At 41.0% G+C, this 23187-nt stretch overlaps 1 protein-coding gene across 1 annotated transcript in view; it reads left to right on the top strand.

Annotated features, from left to right (window-relative positions):
- Positions 1 to 23187, top strand: part of LOC311231361 (uncharacterized protein) — a 77227-nt gene that overhangs the window by 24971 nt on the left and 29069 nt on the right. Inside the window, exons 17-40 of the mRNA XM_084317920.1 lie at positions 126 to 248; positions 3526 to 3831; positions 4013 to 4063; positions 4184 to 4210; positions 4359 to 4385; positions 5254 to 5316; positions 5494 to 5598; positions 5977 to 6039; positions 6146 to 6181; positions 7288 to 7341; positions 7762 to 7833; positions 9084 to 9146; positions 9343 to 9378; positions 10318 to 10389; positions 10518 to 10544; positions 10645 to 10680; positions 11206 to 11241; positions 15066 to 15182; positions 15374 to 15529; positions 16463 to 16543; positions 16645 to 16725; positions 19762 to 19821; positions 20208 to 20234; positions 20342 to 20392. Coding sequence (XP_084174046.1) covers positions 126 to 248; positions 3526 to 3831; positions 4013 to 4063; positions 4184 to 4210; positions 4359 to 4385; positions 5254 to 5316; positions 5494 to 5598; positions 5977 to 6039; positions 6146 to 6181; positions 7288 to 7341; positions 7762 to 7833; positions 9084 to 9146; positions 9343 to 9378; positions 10318 to 10389; positions 10518 to 10544; positions 10645 to 10680; positions 11206 to 11241; positions 15066 to 15182; positions 15374 to 15529; positions 16463 to 16543; positions 16645 to 16725; positions 19762 to 19821; positions 20208 to 20234; positions 20342 to 20392 — 1770 coding nt within the window. The remainder of the gene's footprint in view (positions 1 to 125; positions 249 to 3525; positions 3832 to 4012; positions 4064 to 4183; positions 4211 to 4358; positions 4386 to 5253; positions 5317 to 5493; positions 5599 to 5976; positions 6040 to 6145; positions 6182 to 7287; positions 7342 to 7761; positions 7834 to 9083; positions 9147 to 9342; positions 9379 to 10317; positions 10390 to 10517; positions 10545 to 10644; positions 10681 to 11205; positions 11242 to 15065; positions 15183 to 15373; positions 15530 to 16462; positions 16544 to 16644; positions 16726 to 19761; positions 19822 to 20207; positions 20235 to 20341; positions 20393 to 23187) is intronic.

The raw sequence follows: 23187 nt of genomic DNA, 5'->3' as shown, positions 1-23187 counted from the left end.
CCGCACCGTTATATAAGCCGCAGGGTCGAAAAATGGGGGAAAAAGCCGCGGCTTATAGTCAGAAAAGTACGGTACATGAGTTCTAAAGCCTTCGTCTCTGGCTGGTGTCCTCATCCCTCTCTCAGAGATCCATGAGGATGAGTCCTGCCTGAGCTTCTGCTCCTGCTGCAGCTGGTGGAAGTGGCTGCTGGGCCTCCTGCTGGGGCTGCTCTTCCTCCTGGGCCTCCTCATCGGACTCAGCGTCCTGGGTAAGACTACAGTCTATCCATCAGTGGCGTAAACAGATAGGGCCGAAGGGGGGCTCGAGCCCCTGCCCTTTTGCCCCAAGTGCCCTACCCCCCCCCCCCCCCCCCCCCCCAAATATATATATTATTGGAAATGTATACATTTAAATGTTTTAGTCATTTCGTTTGTCATTTAGCTGATGCTTTTATCCAAAGCGACTTACAAGTTTTGGAGGTCAGCAGGGCCCTGTTCCCCGTACCTGGTTCAACTAAGTCGATCAAGATGTCATTATCCAGATTCAGTTAACCCGATGTTTGAAGCCGGGATTTTCCTGTTCCTCGAAGGTGGATTCAGTCTCGTTAACTCAAACCAGGCTTGAGACCCAGGATAAGTGCGCGCGGCCGCTCCAGTTGAAAAGCCAGCACGTATCGATAGCAGAGATCCTGATTCTCTAGCGGCATTGATTGATTAATTGATTTAAAACTTTATTAACATATTGCAGTACGGCTCAATCGCCTCGCCGACAAGTTAAATGCGTTATCTATAGGCTAATTTTAAGTCCCTCATTACCTCAATCAATCAGATTATATTTATTTAAACTTGCCTGCTGGATTGAATAATCAAATGAGATCTTGCTAGCGAAAATAATTAGTTAAACTGTTATACAGAATAACGATACGGCTCTCTTACCCATTGATTGATGTAAGGTCGATCTTTTACTTATCTCCACTGTGGTGTAACGGGTTCTTCTTTTGACTTTCACGCAGACGACCGGGGTTCGAAACCTAGTCTTTCCCTTCTTTTTGCGATGTAGGAATAATTCAATTTGGTGCACGTTGAGAGCTATATAAAGAATGACATCCTCAATGCATGTAGATTTATAATATTTTAACTTAAAACTAGGCTACTTTGGCGTATAATCATTAATATTATATTCCAAAAAATTATATTGGAAACACTGGGTTTGGAACACCGGTCGCCGGGTTGCCAGGATTGAGCACTACCGCTGCGCCACTGTGCCAGATGGGATAAATTCATTGTTTATACATTAATGAACGAGAGACCCGTGTTTAGAATATTCTTTATTTTGAATGAAGTTTTATCTCTTTATGCTCATTCATTAATGTGACGTCAACGGCTCATTCAATTTCTCAAATCCGTCAAACAGCGCATCTCATCAGACATCTTAATCCCAGTTACAATTAAAATAACCACATAATGTGTACATCGCACCGAGCGAGCGCCACGGTATATAACGTGCATTATTTAGGACAAAGTGAATTTAGTATCAGCATTTTGGGTCTATTTTACATTTCAAAAGACCCCTCTGGAAGAATGGAGCACAAAAACGTAATTCAGAATGGTATAACGCAGATCCTAGACTGTGGGAATAATTTCAGGAAACGCGCTGTCACTTCTTTGCGGGGGCGTGGCGATGGTTCATCCGGCTAACTTGAACTTAAACCCTGCTTTCGACCAGGCTCAAACTTTTGGATCTGTTGTCATGGTGATTTGGACAATCCAGGTTCGGGGAACCGGAAAGTCCGGCTTAAGTCAGACTTCACCGAAAGTTATCCGGCTAACTCAGTTATCCAGGTACGGGGAACGGGGCCCAGGAAGGGTACCATTCTATCAGCTGAGTAACAATGTTCATCAAAGTGATCAAACTTGAGTGCTGCAGTGTCGAGTTAGTAGTATACAGTATATGTTAGTACAGTGGTTCTCAAACTGTGGTACGCGTACCACTAGTGGTACTTGGTGGTACTGCTGGTGGTACTTGAAAACATTTACAAAAAAGCACACATTCTTATTTTTTTTTTTTTTTTTTTACAATTTTCTTTTATTATAATTTTTTAAACATAACATCAAATTAGACACACAGGCATTAACAGTAAACATCCAGTAAAAAAAAATTTTGCAGTCAGGCCACTGAACTTAGAAGCAGGCCAGGCCAGTGTTTCTGGTTGCGGTGGCGCGATAGTTAGATAACCTAAGTGGGGAACAACCAGGAGATCACTGTGACAGAGAGTAATGCAGTCTAAACAGTCATAAATCTTTAATTCAACTTCAGCCCTGATCATAACCATTTATTTTTAGATTTTTTGTAATGTCAGATAAAAGATCTGACATTACAAAATATCCATCAAAATATGTGTTGCTGCTAATCATTGACACATTCCTAGCCTGTAACAATCCCCCCCAGAAAAATGTACTTTGCATTTGATATATTGAAAATATTTTACTTTTTGTGTGTTTTTTTTAACAATAATTTGTGATGCCATCACACAAACTGGCATTTAAAGGGTAAACATTAAAAAATGTATTAAATATGTGTTTTCTTTTCTTTTTTACAATAATTTGTGATGCCCATCACAAACACTGGTATTTAAAGGGTAAAAATTCAAAAATTCCTGCACCAGAATGCAGGAAATTAAGTTTTTGTAACAAAATAATTGTGTGTGTGTGTGTGTGTGTGTGTGTGTGTGTGTGTGTGTGTGTGTGTGTGTGTGTGTGTGTGTGTGTGTGTGTGTGTGTGTGTGTGTGTGTGTGTGTGAGAGAGAGAGAATGATGGACAATCGCTTGCTGTGTGAGAGAGAGAGAGAGAGAGAGATAGAGAGAATTAAGTACATTTGCTGAAATACAGTTGTTCTTAATTTTCTCACTTGCTATGTGAGAATGTTAGTTATTATGTTCTCAATGCCCCTTGCATTGTATGAGTTGTGTGGAAGCGTTTGCTAGTTCTAGTGCTATCCCTTTGTACATTGTGGCTGTGTCTGACAAAAGTTAACAATACATAATGGTATTAGGAATACATTTGCCTCCTGCGTGAACTACGCATAGCTGAATAGACTGTATTTTAACGCCGGTCATATGGTGGTACTTGGAGAGCCAGCTACGTTCTCAGGTGGTACTTGGTGTAAAAAGTTTGAGAACCACTGTGTTAGTATATTAGGAAGAGTGCATGACAGTAGAGGACAGTAAGAAGGTTAGTTGTTAGTTGTATACTACTATCCACGAAGAAAATAGGCCTTATCAATTTAGAAAGTACCCCGCATGCACCCCCCCCCCCCCCCCCCACCCCACCCAAATTGGCTGTGCACTCTCCTGCTATCCATCAACACTGTCTGCACCAGTTCAGTATGGAGATGATCACACAGGAGTGGTCAGTAATCTGTTTTGCCTCTCAATTTCTTTCTTTCTTCACCTCCCTCTCTCTTGTGTCCTCCACCCATCCCTCTCCCCCTGTTCTCCTTTCCCCTCTCCATTCCTCGTCTGCTCATCCATCGCTCAATCTCACAGCGGAGCAAATCAGAGGCCTGCAGAACCGCGTGGATGCTCTAGAGGCCGCCAGCGGATCTGCCTCGGCCAGCGCCAGTCGTTACTCTTCGTCCTCCATCATCAACATCGTTGACCCGCTAGAGTCGGCGTACGCAGAGAAGAGCTCTACAGGGACCTCTCTGCTCCGCGCAGACAACGGGATTAACCTGGGCGCCGCGGGGCCAGGAGGGGGCGGAGTTGGTACCGGATCGGGACAGGACAGTGCTGCGCTGTACAGGACCGTTCAGCAGCTGGTCAGGAAGGAGCTCCAGTCCGATGTTGTAATAGGTACCAAGTTAAAACACACTGGAGGAAGGATTCTAGCTTCTCACAGGATAATCACTCCATCAATCAAATTAAAACACACTGGGGGAGGGATTCTAGCTTCTCACAGGATAATCACTCCATCAATCAAATTCAAAATTAAGTTATTACAAACGTGAAAGTGTTTTTTTTTTTTTTTTTTTAGAAAGCCTTGCATACTCAATGAAAGGAGCACGAGGAGAGCCAGGGGCCCCAGGTAATAATCACAAGATAATTGTTGGAAATAAAAGTAGCTTAAAGTATTAATAAAAAAAATTAATAAAAGTATTCTTGTTTTTTTTACATTCATCACTAACCTGTAACTATTTGATTACAGGTACCCCAGGCTTTACAGGAACCAAAGGTCAGTATGCAGTTACTGTTATGTCACATTGCTGATGCATAATTCTGGTCATAACACTGTTTAAAAAACATCAGGCTTCAATTATGAAACAAATCCACTGCGGGATGAAGGTAATGAAGCATTAACAAAAGATGTGTTTATTTTGCAGGTGAAAATGGTTTCCCTGGACTACCAGGTAAGAGTGATGGTTCTGAGGCATCTGGGTAGTATAGAAGTCTAAGCACTCACCTACCACCACAGAAACCTGGGCTCAATTCCAGGCAGCAGTACCTACAGCTTGGTCAGACGTCTCTATGAACACAATGGCACTGTTTGCAGGGGGGGGGGCGGTGGGGTATGAGTCCTGGTCGTTGCAATAGCAACTCCTACTGGTCGGTCAGGGCGCCTGTACAGCAGGGAGGGGATTTGGGGGAGATAGCATGAACCTCTGTGTGCGTTGCACTCTCCCAGTGAAACTCCTCGCTGTCGGGTGAAAAGAAGCGGCTGGTGACTCCACATGTATTGGAGGAGGCCTGTGTTAGTCCACACCCTCCCCAGACCGACAGTAGGGCAGCGCAACGACCAGGAGGGAATTGGCATGAGAACATTTAAGAAAAGGCAAAAGAATGTGATGACTCCTTCTAGTGTTGATTGTGAAGAATGACAGAGAGATGGACCAACCCGTTGACTCTTAAGATAAGATAAGATATTCCTTTATTGATCCCCTTGGGGAAATTCGAGCATCATAGCAGCATGGGGGAATGGGGGTACAGGTATGGGCAGGGTAATAGTAGAAAGACATAAATATAGGCAATAGAATTAGATCTGCATATAAAAATAAACAGTGTAGACAAATGTGCAGATGAGAGTCTGTATGCCCTACCGGTTATATTATATGTTACAATAAACATGGCAATGAAGAATTTTAATCTGAATATATACTATGAGTAAGAGTACAAGTAAACAGGGTGCAGTATACATTTTACACAAGGTACCCTAACTGAAGAATGAAGAATGAAAGAGAGATGGACCAACCCGTTGACTCTACTCTGGTTCTTTACTAGGTGCTCCTGGTCAGATTGGCCATGCTGGATTAGAAGGACCGCGGGGACCAAAGGGAAGTGCAGGTAATGATTCCAAACAGTAATTCATCTGTAACTTGGATTGGGCCTGAACGTTTACTGTACCACCACCTGACACCTACTGTGTTACGTCCCTGTTCACTTAGGACATTTCCAAATACCAGGATAGAAAGAAACAGAATATTCTGTTCTCAATATGTGCATCTCCTCATTTCTCAACAGGGGAACCCGGTGCAGAGGGTCCCCCAAGCCAGAGGGGCCGAGATGGGCCAATGGGACCTCGTGGAGAGACCGGGCCCCCTGGACTTGGAGTGACAGGAGAAAAAGGTACCCATGTCATAATTAACTATATAAAACCTATAGTACTCCTGTGGGGGTTTTCTGTAATATAGATATTTACCACAGAAATACTGCAGTGATTCACAGTATTCCTGTGTTAGTTTGTATACACACGATTCATCATAGTCTTTCTATAGTGGACTTTTACCATAGAAATACTACGGCATTACCATAGTATTTGGTACAAACGAAAAAGACACAGGAATACTATAGTTTTACTACAGTGCATTTGTGTATGGGTATACCATAGCATACAGTATAAGTGTTTATCTCATTAACTAACATCATAAAGACACCATAGCCATCAGATAACTCTATGTGTTGAGGTCTTCAATCTCTCACTATTGTATCACTTGGTTTTAACAGGATCTCCAGGCCAACCGGGAGGTCCTGGACCTGCTGGCAGTGTGGGACCTATGGGTCCTAAAGGTAAGATCACATGTCGTCATGCAGTAGACCCGGATCTGCAGAGAATCACATTTAAACTGATTAGCTTTATATGACAACATGAACCCCCCCCCCCTATGTGACTTAGGTACAACGGGAGCACAGGGTGCAACAGGAACTCCAGGTAAATACTCCTCTTCCATGTGGATCTCATACAGTATTGTGTCTGTTTCAAGTTTGCTTTTATTTGTCACGTATAAAGTACATTACAGTGAAATGCTTGGTTCTGTATGAGCCCCTGAGAATGGGCTTCACAGTAAAAAAGAAAAGTAAGTAGAAGAGAAATAAAGTCCCAACACTATACAAATATACAGCTAAGGTACAACCTAAGTACAGTGAAGTAAAAACGCAGGCAATGAGGTAAAAAAAATATAAAAAATGCTAAATACAAAAAGGAGGTATGGATGTAGTGCACATCTCTTTAAATAGATAGAATATGGTGTAGTGTTAAAGTGTTTAAAGTGTCTAAAGTGAGTGTTATGTTGATTGTTTAAAGTGAGTGTTGTTAAAGTGAGTGTGTGCATGTGGATGTGTGTGCAATGAGTGTAGATGGATGGGTTGATGTTGTATATGGTGGTTATCATCAGGGATGTGTTTACAAGTAGTGCTGTCAGGCGATTACATTTTTGTATCTAATTAATTACAGGATTTGTAATTAATTAATCTAATTAATCACATTTTAGTCGCATAACCATTTTAGGCCTGATATTTTATAATCATATTTCAAATTGCATGTGTCCGGATGGCAGAATTCAGTACTGTATCTACAAAACCTTCTGTTTAATCATCTTCCCTTTATTCATTTGCTTAGATTTTTCAGGTCTGGTCAATTTTAGCATGGTGTTATTCACAGTAATTTTTTTTTTTTAAAGAATTGAATTGATATTCTCATTTGGTTCATTACAATTTACACAAGCCTAGTAACAGACACAGTATTTCTGACACTGGGAATACATTCCCTGAGATCCATAGATGTCCCTAGAATCAGATACCAAGAACATGCAAATGGACCATTTAAACAAATATTCTGTAAATGTTTATTCTACGTTTTAATGGAATGAATGAGATTACATTTTTTTTTCAAATAAGTAAAATATTTTTTTTTAAATATTCTTTTAGTTAATTTTCATAACGTGATCATTTGCTGTGTAATTAATTTATCTAATTAACACGATACACTGACAGCCCTATTTACAAGCTATGTGATCTGTACCTGTGATCTGTCTGCAGGCACTCCAGGGCAACAGGGCTTCCGTGGTGAGGCCGGGACCCCGGGGCCAAAAGGTATAGAGACCTTTTCACAAGTATTTTGTTGTCAAATTAGAGAAGGTCTCATTGTAGATGAAGAAATAGCAATGCTTTGTCTTATAGGGACTGCTACTGTGTCCCAGGATAACACACTGCCATTTTTATATGTGGGTCCTATGTCATTCTTGATATGAGTTCATATATCAGACCATTGTTCAATATGCTTTGCCATTGGTAGCCATTTTGTGCTGATTCATCACTTCCGTGGGATTCCGTGAAAATGTACCTAAGATACACTGGGGATGCTCAAAACTCAGCACATGAGTTGGAAATGGTTTCTGATATGTGAACTCACATCAAAGCAAGAATGGAACCCACATGCTAATAATCCTTCAAAATGGCAATTGTCTAGAAGAAGATGGATTGGATTGACTCTTTCTGTCAACCTTCTTCCAGGTGACCAAGGAGCACCAGGCCAACAGGGGCCCAATGGTGACCAGGGAGAGAAGGGGAAGCGTGGAGGAGCAGGTGTGTGCTGCTAGCATGGTTTTATCCATCATGTGTGGAATTACAATAATAATCCAGGCTAGGTTTTCCTTGTTTATAGTTTTAAACTAATCATTTTTAAGGGGAAGTTCAGAATTTTGGACCCCTAGCGGTATTTCCATCAACTATGTTGTAGGGGTTGGGCGGTCGGGTGGCGTAGCGGAGATTGCACTCGTCACCAATGCAAGAGGCTGCGGTCTCGACTCCCGGAGTCAGCATTACCTGCGGCTTGGGCCGATTGTCATACAATCTCCGCTAACTCGTTTGGCTGAGTTAGCGGGAGGGAAGTCGAGGGTGGTAATCTGGCGTTGTGGACAGCGACGCCTACAGGTCAGGTCTGGGCGCCTGCTCAGCGAAAGGCAGGAAGTGGTGAAGGCAGCGTGACCTCCCACACGTTACACTTCACCAATGAGAGTCCTCGCTGCCAGGTGAAAGAAGAGAGCCGCTGGCTGTCTTCGCATGTGTCGGAGGAAGCATGTGGTAGACTTCAGGGTTCCCTTGTACCGACCAGTAGGGGGAACATACGCACAACGACCAGGTAGGGGAGGGGGGGATTTGGCATAACGACTAAATTGGGATGGGGAGAAAAGCATAGAAAATCAGGCGGAGAAAAAGAGGATACAATGTTTTTTTTTTAAACTATGTTGTAGGGTAGAGGATAGGGCATTTTCTCAGCACAGTCCATGCTGTGCTTCATATTGGATATACAGCTCCTACTTAGATGGCCACAAAATAAATGTAAAGTTAATAAGGCCACTGTAAAAAGCACTTAAAGAAACACAGCAACATTTGGGGAAATTAGCTTACCGTCTTCTCCAGAGAGAGACAAGCAGATAGATACCAGTTTCCTCTGTGCATTCAGTAGAAAGCTATCTGGCTGCAGGTTAGCCTAGCTTAGCACAATGAGTGGAAGTGGACATGGCCGGTTAGCCTAGGCATTGTCCAACTAACACCTCTCCCGAAGGCTAACCGGCCATGTCCACTTCCTTTCATTGTGCTACCGTGCTTCCCACCAATATGGCACAATGCCATCAACACGGCTCATTGGCCACAGCTGTAATTTAATGACGATCACCTCGTTACTCGATTACAATCACCTTAGCCGACCAAGATGTCTCCGATGGTGATGTAACCGAATGCTATGAATACTGGGGCGGTATCTGTACTTCAGTTGTACTTTAGAGTAAACGGATTACTTTGAATTTACTCTGTTCTCTCTCCATTGATAAAAGGCGATCCAGGACCAACCGGCACCCAAGGCCCACAAGGAGATACGGGACCTAAAGGATCTGTGGGTCAGTTGAGAATAAGAAGTAAACCTAGATAGGGATGAATAATACTGATTCCTGTACCAGATATTCACTGTTACACCCGATATTGAGCTGATACCACTACTAAAATCCAATAGCAAGGTCATGTGTAACCTGTTATTATGTTATTATGTTGTTATATTTCAAACCTATTCTCTCTAAACAACATTGTGGTTTGCAGGTGCTCCTGGAGCTGATGGTGAAAAGGGCCCCCGAGGTGAATAACATTATTATACTTGTACCCTTGTAATACCTTATATTAAGGTTTTTTACCCCAAAACAGAATTTACTGTTATTCCTATGATTTTAGACAATAGAAAAGCAGACTAAGATAGAAACACAGACTCAGGGGCGGCTGGGTGGCATAGAGGTCAAAGCACTCACCACTACCACAGAGACCCGGGGGTTCAAATCCCGGTGTCAGAGGGTACCTCCGGCTTGGTCAGTCGTCCCTACAAACACAATTGGCAGTGTTCGCAGGTGGGAAGCCGTTGGGGGTACAAGTCCTGGTCGTTGCAATAGCGACTCCTACTGGGTGGGAGGGGATCTGGGGAAGATAGTGTGAACCTCTGTGTACGTTTCGCCCTCCCAGTGAGACTCTTAGCTGTCGGGTGAAAAGAAGCGGCTGGCGACTCCACATGTCTACTAAGTCTACTAAGTCTACACTCTCCCCAGACCGACAGCTGCAGCACAACGACCAGGGGGTTATTGGCATAACGACTAAATTAGGGGATGGGAGAAAATGTAGAAAGAAACTTTATTGACATCCCAAATAACCATACATTGGAGGGCGCAGTTCAAAATATAAATGTATTGGTATTGGATATTTTATATCAATACCAATATATCACATTATTACATAGTGATACGTAGATGAGAAGTAGGTACAGACAAAAGGGAAGGAAAACGTATTTTTCATTTAATGGGCTTTTCCAATACTTTGTCAATAGAGCAGGGACAGTGTTTTTTGATGACATGCCAGTCATCAGGATTATCAGTTTCAGGAGAGCATCGTTCATGCATTTGTATTCCACTGTGTCAATTTACCCATTGATTAAGACAATTCGTTGCTAATTAAGATGCCAAATGAAGTATGTTATTGAGAGACTAAACGTGACAGAAAGATAAACAGCTTGATTTCCTTGATTAACTCCAGCTGAATCGGGCTCAGTTGGGTTGCCAGGTGTAAGAGGCCCCTCAGGGCCTCCAGGAGATGCAGGTCTCCCAGGTACCAGAACACAACCGCACTCACACACCGCACCATTCAACGACTATGACCCTTAACAAAAAACATTTACCCATCTGAAACTGAATCTCATTTAGTCATTTAATCTTTTATTCTTATTTGATCTGTAGGCACCTCTGGGCTTCAAGGACCCCCAGGTATGACTTGTATAGTGTGGTATAATGTACAGTACTATTAATATTAATTTCTCCATAATATTTGACTTTGTTTTATCTTCCATGTGACTGCTTGCCACAGGAATTGCAGGACACCCAGGGCAGCCTGGTGGCAAAGGTAATGTGTTATTCCCTTCTATAGTCACTGAAATATCCTTTAGGTTTGGTGAACAGTATAATTACTGTTACATCATTACAGAAAACAAATCATTCTCCTCCTCTGCTCCCCGACTCTGGAATCAACTCCCATCACACATCAAAGAAGCCCCATCCGTAGAAACATTTAAGTCCCACTTCAAAACCCACCTGTTCAACCTGGCATACTCTCACTCCTGACCCTCCAACCCCTGCATCACCTACATTTATACTGTACACACCTATATATTATTTATTTATATTGTTACTATTTATTAAAATGTTCTCTCTGTCTTGTCTCTAAGCTGTCTCCCTTTCTCTGTAGTATCCCCACCATGTTGTCATTGTGAAATGTGATTTAATTGTGAATTGTGACATGTACTGTGTATGTCCATGTACTGTGTACTGTAATGCAATGTCTGTAAAGTGCTTTGAGATACCATATGTAAGGCGCTATATAAAATACATTTATTATTAATGTGATCTAAAAATGTACCTCCTCTTTTAGGTGAATCAGGAGAACCTGGCAAAATCATAAACGCTGGTGAGAAAGACATTTCAGTTGTCAACTTTATGTGGTGTTTCACTGAACAGGAGAAAGAGAAGCAGAACACAACATAGTAATAAAAAAGCATATATGTCATACACAGTGAAAAGATTAACAAGTTAAATATATATACATTTTCCTTTTAGATTTTGATTCACAATTGATTCAATTGATTCAGCAGATCTGATGTTTTTGGAAAAGTTATTCCGCAGTCTTGGGGCCACTGCGAGATTACCCTTTAGTTTTAGCCTAGACTGTGAAACAGCCAAGAGGCCCTAATCAGGTTTTGATTGATTGATTGATTGATTGATTGATTGATTGATTGATTGATTGATTGATTGATTGATTGATTGATTGATTGATTGAGGGTGATCTAGAGGCTTACAGTAACATACAAACAATAACAAAAGGGTCTCATTCTCGAACGAAGTTACGACAAAATATTTCGTCTTAGCCAGATTTCAGCCTATTTAAGACATATTAGGGCTGGGAGTGGGAGTCCTCAAATTTTCCTGAGATCTTATTTGAGAGCAGATCTAAGAGTGCTGAGGAGCACACTTAAATATGCTCTCAGCCCACGATCAAATCTCATGATTGATTGACTAATTTAAAATTTTATTATAACTTGACAGACTGTGTTCTCATAGTGATTCCTTCATGTTAACGCTACAGGCCTCCTTGGAATTAATTACTTGATCATAATTAAAATAAATATGACAATATTTGTACGATAAGAAATTACGCATTTGATGTCGGAAAAATAAATAATATGGATTCATCTGATCACAGGGCAGCTGGATTAACCATATCTGAACCAGCTATTTTGGACAAATGTATAATTACTTTAATTACTCAGATATTCAAACACAATTATGCAATTATTGTGAAATGATTGAAAATAATAATAATTTAATGCCTTCTGTGGAATTTGCATTTCTTATTTGTTATACATCTGTTTTAATGATTAATTATATACATTTGAAAGAATGCAGGTCAACATGCAATGTATCCCATTGATTGGTATTGATTGAAAACTTTATTAACAGATTGCAGAATGGGTACAGTACAGTACAGCTCAATTACATAAGGGGATGCAGACCAGAGAAAGAATTTCGTCTTGTTTACATCAGGGTCCCCCATTTTCAATTCATCATAACATATATGACAAACACGACACAGATAGACAGTACTGCTACATCTATACATTTATGACATACCAGATTTGCAAATACAGTACTGTTTGTGATACAAAAAGAGTCCAGAAAAGAGAGTACATTTGACGTAGAAACTGTTGGAGGAGGTTGGGTAGGAGGGGTGGTAGACTTACACTGTACAAGCAAAACTGTACATTGGAATATTGACAAAACCATACTTGGTAATTTACTGTACATTGGAGGGGGTTGATAACTATAAACCTGCATTCCTTCGAATATATCAATTAAACTTATATTGAAATACACTATATAGCCTATACACCAACACTGAAATTACAGTGGATAAATAAATAAGAACTAAAGCTAATTGGTAAATAGACTGCATTAATATTCCATAACAAGTCTTGTGTGCGCCTACGAATGAACAGTAGCCTATAGGTTTATGGAATAATAATCCATACTGCTTCATTCATTACGCCCGCCGGCCCGTAGGCTATATATATTATATGTCATTCATTCATTCATATACAGTACTGCGCGCGCGTGTGTGTGTGCGCGCGCGCTGCGGCAGGTGTGTACCGCAAGCTGTATATGATGCCAATACATTAATCTAATCTAGTTTTGATGGGCGCAAGCGTGATTATGAAACCTAGCCGCATTTCTCTGAGACGCTCTCTGATTGGCACTGACTGACGCTAGGTTTCGTAATCACGCGGCTCTCAAAGCACTTCCGCCATTACATTTCACACAGCTGCGTCAACAGTTGCTTTATAAGGACTGTCGGGGGCGTGGTTTGTATGCAAATGAGCTGAACGGGAACGCGCTTTGGAGTTTACGACAGAATGCCATTCTCCAAGCAGATATCAGATCATATAATTTCTGCGACCGTTTCAGCCACTTAAGACATATCTCCAGCACGTTCAGGACTCAGAGTGTACTTGTCATAGATTATGTCTCAGTGGTTCCAAGATAAGTCTTCCAGAATATATCCTTGAAAAATTTTCGGGAATGAGACCCAATGATTTAACTCACAGGGAATTAGAGATGAGAAATGTGGTCTCTCTTTTTGGATCTGGTCAGGAAAGAAAACATCATAGTATTTCCATCATAAATACTATGATATTACCCATTAATATCATGGTTTAAATTGGATTATACAATGGCAGTATCATAGTAAATTATTTCTACAATAGTCCGTAGTACCGGTACCATGCAGGTAAAATTTAAGTTACCATCAAACTCCCATGATTCTGCACAAGCTGGAAGCATGAGAGACAAACCATGGGTTCAGTCCAAGGAAACAATCTCATCATGTAAAGTCTATTGAAATTGATCACTGTTGCTTCTCTCTCTCACACCATACAAACTCTGAACTGCCTTACACTCGCTCTACACAATTAATCACAATTAACTATCTACCTCAACCTATACCTACCCATATATAACACTGTATAATAGCCATGTACAATAACACTGTATACCGTAATATATATATATATATATATAGTTAGGACTGTCAGTTTATCGCGTTAATTAGATTAATTAATTACACAGCAAATTATCGCGTTATGAAAATTAACTCAAAATTAATTACAAGAAAAAAAGAATTATTATTATTTTATTTTTTTTATCTCATTCATTCCATACGTACGTAGAATACACATTTAAAAAATTAATTTTTTTTATGGTCCATTTGCATGTTCTTGGTATCTGATTCTAGGGACATCTATGGATCTCAGGGAATGTATTCCCAGTGTCAGAAATACTGTGTCTGTTACTAGGCTTGAGTAAATTGTAATGAACCAAATGAGAATATCAATAAATTTTTTTTTTTATCTTTGACTGTGAATAACACTATGCTCAAATTGACCAGACCTGAAAAATCTAAGCAAATTAATAGATGGAAGATGATTAAACAGAAGGTTTTGTAGATACAGTACAGTACTGAATTCTGCCATCCGGACACATGCAATTCGAAATATGATTATAGAATATCAGGCATAAAATGGTTATGCGATTAAAATGCGATTAATTAGATTAATTAATTACAAATCCTGTAATTAATTAGATAAATTTTTTTAATCGCCTGACAGCACTATACATATCTGTATGAATATTTCAGTTTATATACCTGTATACATAATGTACACGCTATACTATATCTATATCTGTATATATCCCATACCTACTTCATTAGTTATACAACTGGCCAGTATGGCTTACTACCATACTATCAGTGATAGTAAAGGGTTAACCTTTGGTAGTGTGGCAGTGAAAGGGTTCAAATCAAATCAAATCAAATGTATTTGTAAGGCCCGACAACACACGTTAATGTCCCCATGGGCCGGACACGTCTTCTTTAAACAAGTCAAGAAGAAACATCACAATGAATCAAAAACAAAACAAAAACACCATGAAGTCCAGACATTTTTAAATAAATAAAATAAATTAATGCAACACTCCCAGACATACCCCATGCGAAGGTAAGGAAAAACTCACTAAAACCTAGCAAAATCACTTGTTACACTGTATAACATACCGCATACTGTATGTTATACACTTTACTGTTGCATTGTGGTTGGATGCCAACTTATTTTCATTGTACTGTACTTGTGCTGTACAAGACAATACATTTGAATCTAATTTAATATAATCTCTTGTTTCAAGCTGGCTCCCATTCAGTGGGCATCCCTGGACCCCCGGGCCCTGCGGGGCCTTCAGGTGCTGGTGGACCCCCCGGTCTGTCTGGTCCCATCGGCCCTGCCGGTCTTCCTGGACAACATGGTGAAAACATTTGACTTAATTATTATATATTCTTTTTACTATTATGAATTATTTGACCCACTGTGAGTATGGAACTAAATGACACATTGTCGGATTTGGATATTGATGTTGCTTTTCTTGAATATATAGTTGTTTTGATATGTACAATCGTTAATTTCAAAGTTAATCAAAGAGGATTTTCTTCATTCCAGGTCAAAAGGGAGACAGAGGAGATGAAGGAGAGAAAGGAGAAAGGGGAGTGAAGGGAGAGAAGGGCGCGGATGGGGAAAAGGGAAAGCAAGGGGTTGAGGGAGAGCCTGGTATCAGCGTCAAGACTGTGGAAACCGTCAGCGCCACTAAAGCTGAGAGTGAGTACCTCTGTCTTTATATAAAATTTAAAAAAAATTGTAAAGCCCGAAATCACAAGGTAATGCCCCCATGGGCTGTAGCCTACAAGTCTTCTTTAAACAAGTCAAGAAGAAACGTCACAGGAGCGACTAACACAATTGGCAGTGTTAGCGGGTGGGAAGCCGGTGGGGTATGTGTCCTGGTTGTTGTAAACTGCGACTCTTACTGGTCGGTCGGGGTGCCTGTTCAGCAGGGAGGGGATCTGGGGGAGATAGCGTGAACCTCTGCATGCATTATGTTCGTTACTTATGACAGTGAAACTCCTCACTGTCAGGTGAAAAGAAGCGACTGGCGACTCCACATGTATCGGTAGTTCTACACTATCCCCAGGCCGACAGTGGGGATAGTGCCTGCAACGACCAGAAAGGGAATTGACATAACGACTCAATTGGGATGGGTGAAAAATACAGAAAGCCCCCCCCCCCCCCCCCCCCCAAAAAGAAGAAACATCACAATAAATCAAGAACATAAAAACACCATAAAATCCAAATATGCAACACTCACAGACATTCCCCAATGAAGATAAGAAAAAACTCACTAAAAACCTAGCAATAGGAAAAAAGCACCACAGGCGACATGGAGGAGAGAAACCTCAGATGGGCTGTTCAAAGGGGGATCTCCCAACTTAGTGTTGCTATGGATGATCGATGGGTGGAGAATAAAAAGGTGAATAGTTGATATGTATGTACATATACATGTAATAAAACACATATATGTACATGCAATAGCAACTAAGGTACATAAGAACATTTTAGAACAAATGTAATATAAAGAATATATATATCATTGTATCTTAGGTGTTATTTCACGTCATCATCACTAGGAGAACTGATACCAGATGCTATTTCCCATCTAATATCGATTTCAATGTTGTCATCCCTTATTGCAAACAGGTCCATTGGCTGGACCTCCTGGCCCACCAGGACCCCCAGGGCCCCCATTGGCTGGACCCCCTGGCCCACCAGGAGATCAGGGTATGTTGTTTGGCACAGCAACATGAAGCTTTTTCGCACCATGTGTACAAAGCTAGAAAGGAGATGTTCTTTGGTTTTACTCCAATGAACTGTTGTTCCAGGTGAAACTAAAGAAGGGCCTCCGGGTCTACCTGGACCTGAAGGTGAGAAGGGAGAGCCTGGCAGCTTTGTGCCCACCTCAGGTAGGAGTTTCAAGTTCAAGTTTGTTTATTATTTGTCATAATAAAATACAGAATACTTTATGATGAAATGCTTGTTTCTGTATGAGCCCCTGAGAGTGTGCTTAATTACAGTAAAAAAAGTAAGTAAAAAAAAGTTATTAAGAAGTAAGTAGAAAGTAAGTAAAGGAATGTTCCGTCAATATACATATATACAATATACAATACAGAGTCAAATGAGTAACAGTGAGGTACAATGCAGAGATGAAATGAGGTACACAACTTAGGGTAAGGTCCAAATGAGGAGACATTTGCACATTAGGAGACAGAGATACCAGCTCAAACACATTAGCTACAGTCATAGCCTTTCAATAAGAAAGTAAAGTACTCTCAGATGTACTCTCTGGTGTCTTGCGCCGTACACCCAAGCAGTAACACATTCAACATTGTTTCCCCAGACCTGTTAGCACAGAGATGCAGCTCAGGCTGAAGGCTACAAAGTTATTGTTTTTGTTTTGTTTTTAATAATAATTGTCTCTGGTCTCATACATCATCAACCGCAATCTAGCTCTATTATCACAGCAATAATAGACCCCTATCCACAAATAAACAAGCTTTCTGAAAAGATAGATTCAACACACAGACTATTCATAGATTTATGTTGAGGGAAGACTTGAATACATGATTCTTGAAACTAGGTCGATGCACTGCACATACAGAGTGCCGGGTAGCCTATGATACTTTTAGCTTAATAGCTTACAAAACATGTGCGTAGATAGAGTGCAGGTGTTACAATATGATTCTGTTCTTTAGCAAATGTACCAAAGACAACCTCAAACCTAAATCTCACTCTTCAGTGTCTTGAATGTACATTGCATTTATTAACTAGACATGTGCTGTTGGTGACCCACAACGGGTACATCCCGGAATGACCAGAATATTCAATCCACCTTTTGTGACCGTGCCTCTAATCCAAGCTGTTGAGGAGTAGCTAATGTTTTTATTTTTATGAAAATAACGCCCACCATGAGGCAAGATGACACAGAACTTCACAGGCCTCCTTGGCAAACATATTTGTCAACTTTGGTGGAAATCAGACAGTGTGTTATCATTTCCTGTTTACCAAGCGTAAAATTACACATTTGTAAATGATGATGACAGATTCTGCACAGCAAGTTTGGTGATAATCAGAATTAGAATCAGAATCAGAATCATAAAAGTCTTTATTGCCAAGTAGTTTTCACATACAAGGAATTTTATTTGGTTGTTTCTGGTGCGACATTGACGGACAGACAATTATATGGGAGAATAAAACATTTAAAAGGTGGAATAAAATTAAATGGAATGGCCAGGGCTGTACAACTGTGCACAATGTGGTCAAGTATATACACTAAGTAATTAGAATTAAAAACAACAATACAGTGGGATGGAATATTTAGCAGGGCTGTGCAATTGAGCAGTAATGTGCAAAAAAGTATGAACAGTGAATTTGTTAAGGTTGTCAGGTGAATTTTACTTATATTAATTTTTATTATAATTTTTATAATTTTATTTTTATGTTCTTCCATTTCATTGGTTGTTTTATTCATTTTAATTGTTTTTATTCATTTAACTTTTTTTATCTTTATCTCCTGTAGCACTTTGAGATTTTCACAAATATAAAGTGCGGTACAAATTGAATTTATTATTATTATTATTAACATTTGTTAAGGTTGTTCCTGTTCGCGGACGACTCAGCCCTGCTGGTCTCTGACAAGAACAAGTTACAGGTTGAAAAAGCCCTCAGCTCTGAACTCGGCAGAATCTGCACCTGGCTCGCTGATAACAAACTATCACTACACCTGTGTAAAACAGAATCCATTCTCTTTGGATCAAATAACAAACTCAGCAAGGCCAACGGCTTCTCTGTTACAGTGGGTGACAATATTGTCACAAGGAAAGATGAAATGACATACCTGGGTTCCATCCTAGAGGCAAATCTTTCCTGTGACAAAATGGCAACCAATGTAATAAAAAAAGTCAACCAACGAACAAGATTCTTGTACCGGATCTCCTCTCTTGTAAACAAGAATACCCTGAAGACTCTAACAGGAGCACTCATTCAAGGGTACTACGATTATGCTTGCACCTCATGGTACCAAAGCACCTCAAAAGCCCACCTCAAAAGCCCCGGTAAATGTCCAAACCCGGCCCCCACCCACCCACCCAACCCCCTCCAGTTTCTTCCCCCTGGAATGTATATATTTTCTTTTAGGATCTCTGTCTCTTAACACTTTGAGTGCCACGGACGCTTTATGTCGTTAGTTCATGCCGCCCGTTGAATGCCAGCAACGCTATAGCGTTTGTTTGTCTTTTTTTGTTTGTTTGCGATTTTAATTCATATTTCTACAATCGAGCCTCACGCTAGTGCAGCAACCTCTCTCTGAGCTCCATTGGGGAAATACCGCCCCCTATCGTCTCTCCCTGTGTAACTGCACCCCATTGGATTAGACTGATGGGGGGGTCCAGTTTCCTCATTTTACTTTTCCGGCAAAAAAACATTTTTCCAACAATACAAGATGGTGGGAATTCCAATATGGAGGGCTTCATAGGTCCGTCCCTATGACCAAGTTGTTGTACATGAGTAGACACATCTCTGGATACCAGTTTACTCATTTGAAATGTGAAACTAATTTGAAAATTGAAGGTTCGGCCTGTTGGTGGCGCTAGAGGAAAGGTCATGGAGTCACCAAAATGAAAAGGCTTCTTCCTCTAGGGGTCATGAATGTCCACAGCCAATTAGAAAAGATTGGAAGAAAGGGTATTTGATATACACTCATTCTGAGATTAAAGGTTTGGCCTGATGGTGGCGCTAGAGGAAAGGTCATGGCGTCACCAAAATCAATAGGGTTCATCCTCTAGGGGTCATAAATGTGCAGCACAAATTTGAAAAGATTGGAATGAAAGCTAACATGAACACTGTCGTTCGGGCGATATAAATATACATTACATGTTTTTATCGTGCACGGTTATCCCAAAGTCAAGTCAAGCCAAGGTGGTCTTTCCAATTTTGCTTTTCAGAAACATTCTTCGCTGGATCACCAGGACCCGCAGGACCCCCAGGTCCTCCGGGGTCACCAGGTCTGTCTAATTAAGATTAGATCAAATACAAATGTATTGTCATTAAACAGTACAAGGAAAAGACGTTTGGCATCCAACCAGAGTGCAAATGTAACAGTAAAGTGCAATAGTACAGGTGATTAAACTGGGTATAAAATATATAAATTAGTACTAATGAGTAATATTGCTAATCAGATGTACATGTATGTACAGAGTTGTTGTATTAATGTACAGTGATACGGGTATAAAGACACTATGGTAGTAGTCATACTGGCCAGCAGCCTAACTAGTAAGAGTAGGTAAGGGATATGTACAGATATAGATATAGTATCTACAGATATGTAACAAGGATTATCATGAATTTGTTACAGTTATAATCTAATCATTATATATTCTTGTCTCTGTAGGTGACCATGGACCTCTTGGATACCCAGGTAAACAAACCCATGATGTCTCAGTGACCTACATCATGTACAGTAGCTGTGGCAGGTTGATCGTTAATCGTTGATTAATAATAATGTATCTATGGTGTCTGTTTCAGGGGACCCAGGCCAGCCAGGTCTGCCAGGAAGCCCCGGGGATCCAGGTGTTGGTAAGTATGTTTTCACATTAGGTACGAGTGCTTCATACCGCGCCTGAATATATTGCCCCCACCCCCCATTCTCCACTCCCCGCCGGACAGCTTTCACACTAATAATGTGCATTATGTGACGGCCTAATGATTGACATTCCTTTTTTTTTTTATCCACTTTTTTCCCCCATTTTCTATATTTTCTCCCATCCCAATTTTTGTATCATCCAATTCAACCCTCCCCTGTCACGAACACTGTTTCTTGCCTCCCACAAGCCGGCTGCAATGTGGACTAAGTCATACATAGCACAAGTCCCCTCCGGTACTTGAGGTAACAGCAGTCGCATTTTTTCACCTGCGCAGCTCGATCTCTCAGTGGCGAGGAGTAACGCGTGGGAGGCTCACGCTGCCCCCGACACTTCCTGATTCTACTGCGCAGGCGCACCAACCGACCTGTAGGAGTCGCTGTCCACAACGCCCGATCCCCAGCCTTCAGTTTCCCTCCCCGTAATACGGCCAATGTGTATTACTGTGGACGACCAGCTAAACTGAAAGCAAATGTGGAGCGCTGGGCTCGAACTGACGAGCCCAGCGTCTCCAGCATTTCGTGGCGAGTGCCTTGCCCACTACGCCACGTAGCCGCCCAATGATTGCCATTCCTATGCTTATTTATGTCTAATAAATTGCTGCAGCAATTTTTGTCTTGATACCATTAGTTACATGAATTTGGAGAAACACTGAACCATTTTACCCCCCGAGAATAGAAGGGAAAAAAGGGAAAACTCCCCCCAAAAACACATTTAGACCCAGAGACGTCGAAGAACACTTTAGAAAGGTTTATAGTGTGATTTGGTATCAATAATTGTTATATGATTTTGGCAATTGGATGGCTAGTAAAAAAAAAAATTAAATCCCACTTATTGTAAACATACTGAGGCAAGCCATACATCATCTGTCTAGTTTATGGATGTAACGTTTCATAAGGCTGTAATTATCATAAATCAGTTCATTTTATACAGTGAAGTCAAGAAAAGAAAAAAAGAAGAAAAAAGAAGTGGTGTCACCGCATGGAAAGAGCTACTATGAAGACTTTCATCATACATTTAATATAATTGGAGTCTTGGCTTTACAGCCATAGCCAATTTATGCAATTTCAAGACTGTTGCAGAAATAGGCAAATATATAATTTAAAGGGGACATGCATTGATATTCCTTGCACTATTTGGGCAACTTTACACAATTCATGTGAGTCTATGGAAGACATCTGTAAGTTTTTTTTCAAAAAAATTCATTGTTTTATATATCTAATGAAGTACTCAAAAGCATAATTTTTCAGGCTCAGGATTTCAGGCTGTTATTGGATGGGCTCCGCCCATAAGCGATTTCAGTGACAGTCACCCACACAGCGTGATACATACGAGAGAGAGAGAGAGAATGAGCAAGCACGAGAGAGAGAGAGAGAGAGAGAGAGAGAGAGAGAGAGAGAGAGAGAGAGAGAGAGAGGAGAGATGCGTCCCTGACACACACGCAGTCACGTTTGTGTGTAAAGGCTCCGACGAGGGAGAGAGATGGCGCACACACATTTACACACACTTCTGCACGGTCCCGCCGGTCCCTCTCTCTCTCTCCCTCTCTATCTGTCTCTCTCCCTCTCTCTCGCTTGCTCGTTCTCTGCCTCTGTCAAAACCTGTTTGAGGAAGTGTCGGGTTACACTATGCGCTACAACCATACGTTACTGCAAATCAGTACCTTATTCACGTCAGAAATACCGTCAAATCAGAACAGCTTAGTTGAGTGAGGGAAGATCTCGTGAACTCGAGACTAGACTGATGAGTCAATATGATAATTAACGACACAGACCACATTGATATAATCCCCAATTGCTAGGATACAATGCTAAACACAGGAAAAGGCCATTTATAATGCATGGGACCTTTAACCCTCTGAGACTATTTTACCTGGAAAGGGGCTAAATTGCTCCAAAAATAAGCATAATCTTGAGGTGAAGAATTGGCACGGCTATTTGGTCCCTTGACCATTCACCTCAAGGTATCTGAATACCAATAGACCACTGCACTTCCGCGTTACATTGAGCTCATGGTAGAGACAGTGGGGGGAGAAAATGAATGAATGTGGATGAGAGCCTTGACATTAGTGGTTATAGGTACGGCTGTGGTACATGATCCAATAGACTTTTATACGCCTGAGTCTCCTGAACACGGAGAGAGCAATCCCATGTCGATCAGCACTTTCTCGGCCGAGCAATAGTGACTTTTCCGCACCTACTCCCGAACTACGCATGTGCAGATTGCCCACGGAGTCTCTGGATTTCTAGGTTTATCAATCTGCGCATGCAGAGTTCGGGAGTAGATGTGGAAAAGTGACTATAGCTCGGCCGAGAAAGTGCCGCTCTCTCTCCCATGATTTCAGAATACCAGAAGTGTTGCAGTGGTCTATGGGCTCAATGGAACCAGAACAGTCTCGTCTTTACATCCATGCCCAATGTATGCTAGTCCCATGCACTTTAGGATCAGAACCATGCAGTTCTTTGCATTCAGTACAAATATGTTTTAATTTTAATTTTTTTACTTGACCTCACTATATAAAATGACCTATTTAGCCCTTTAGGTTAATGACAGCACCATGATACTTGAGAGCTGGGCCAAACAAGATAGTGCATAATGTTGTCTAGATGCATTGACAATAGGGGGTTCTGAGCCATTTTCAGAAAAGAGGTGCTTGCCAAACCAATTGCTAAAAGCAATTGGTTTTGATAGTTCATCTGTGAGCTGGATGCAATCCTACCTGGAGGGGAG

The sequence above is a fragment of the Notolepis coatsorum genome (genome assembly GCF_963971535.1).
Source record: "Notolepis coatsorum genome assembly, chromosome: 7".
In the NCBI taxonomy this organism is placed as follows: Eukaryota; Metazoa; Chordata; class Actinopteri; order Aulopiformes; family Paralepididae; genus Notolepis; species Notolepis coatsorum.
This window is presented reverse-complemented; position numbering and strand designations above follow the sequence as displayed.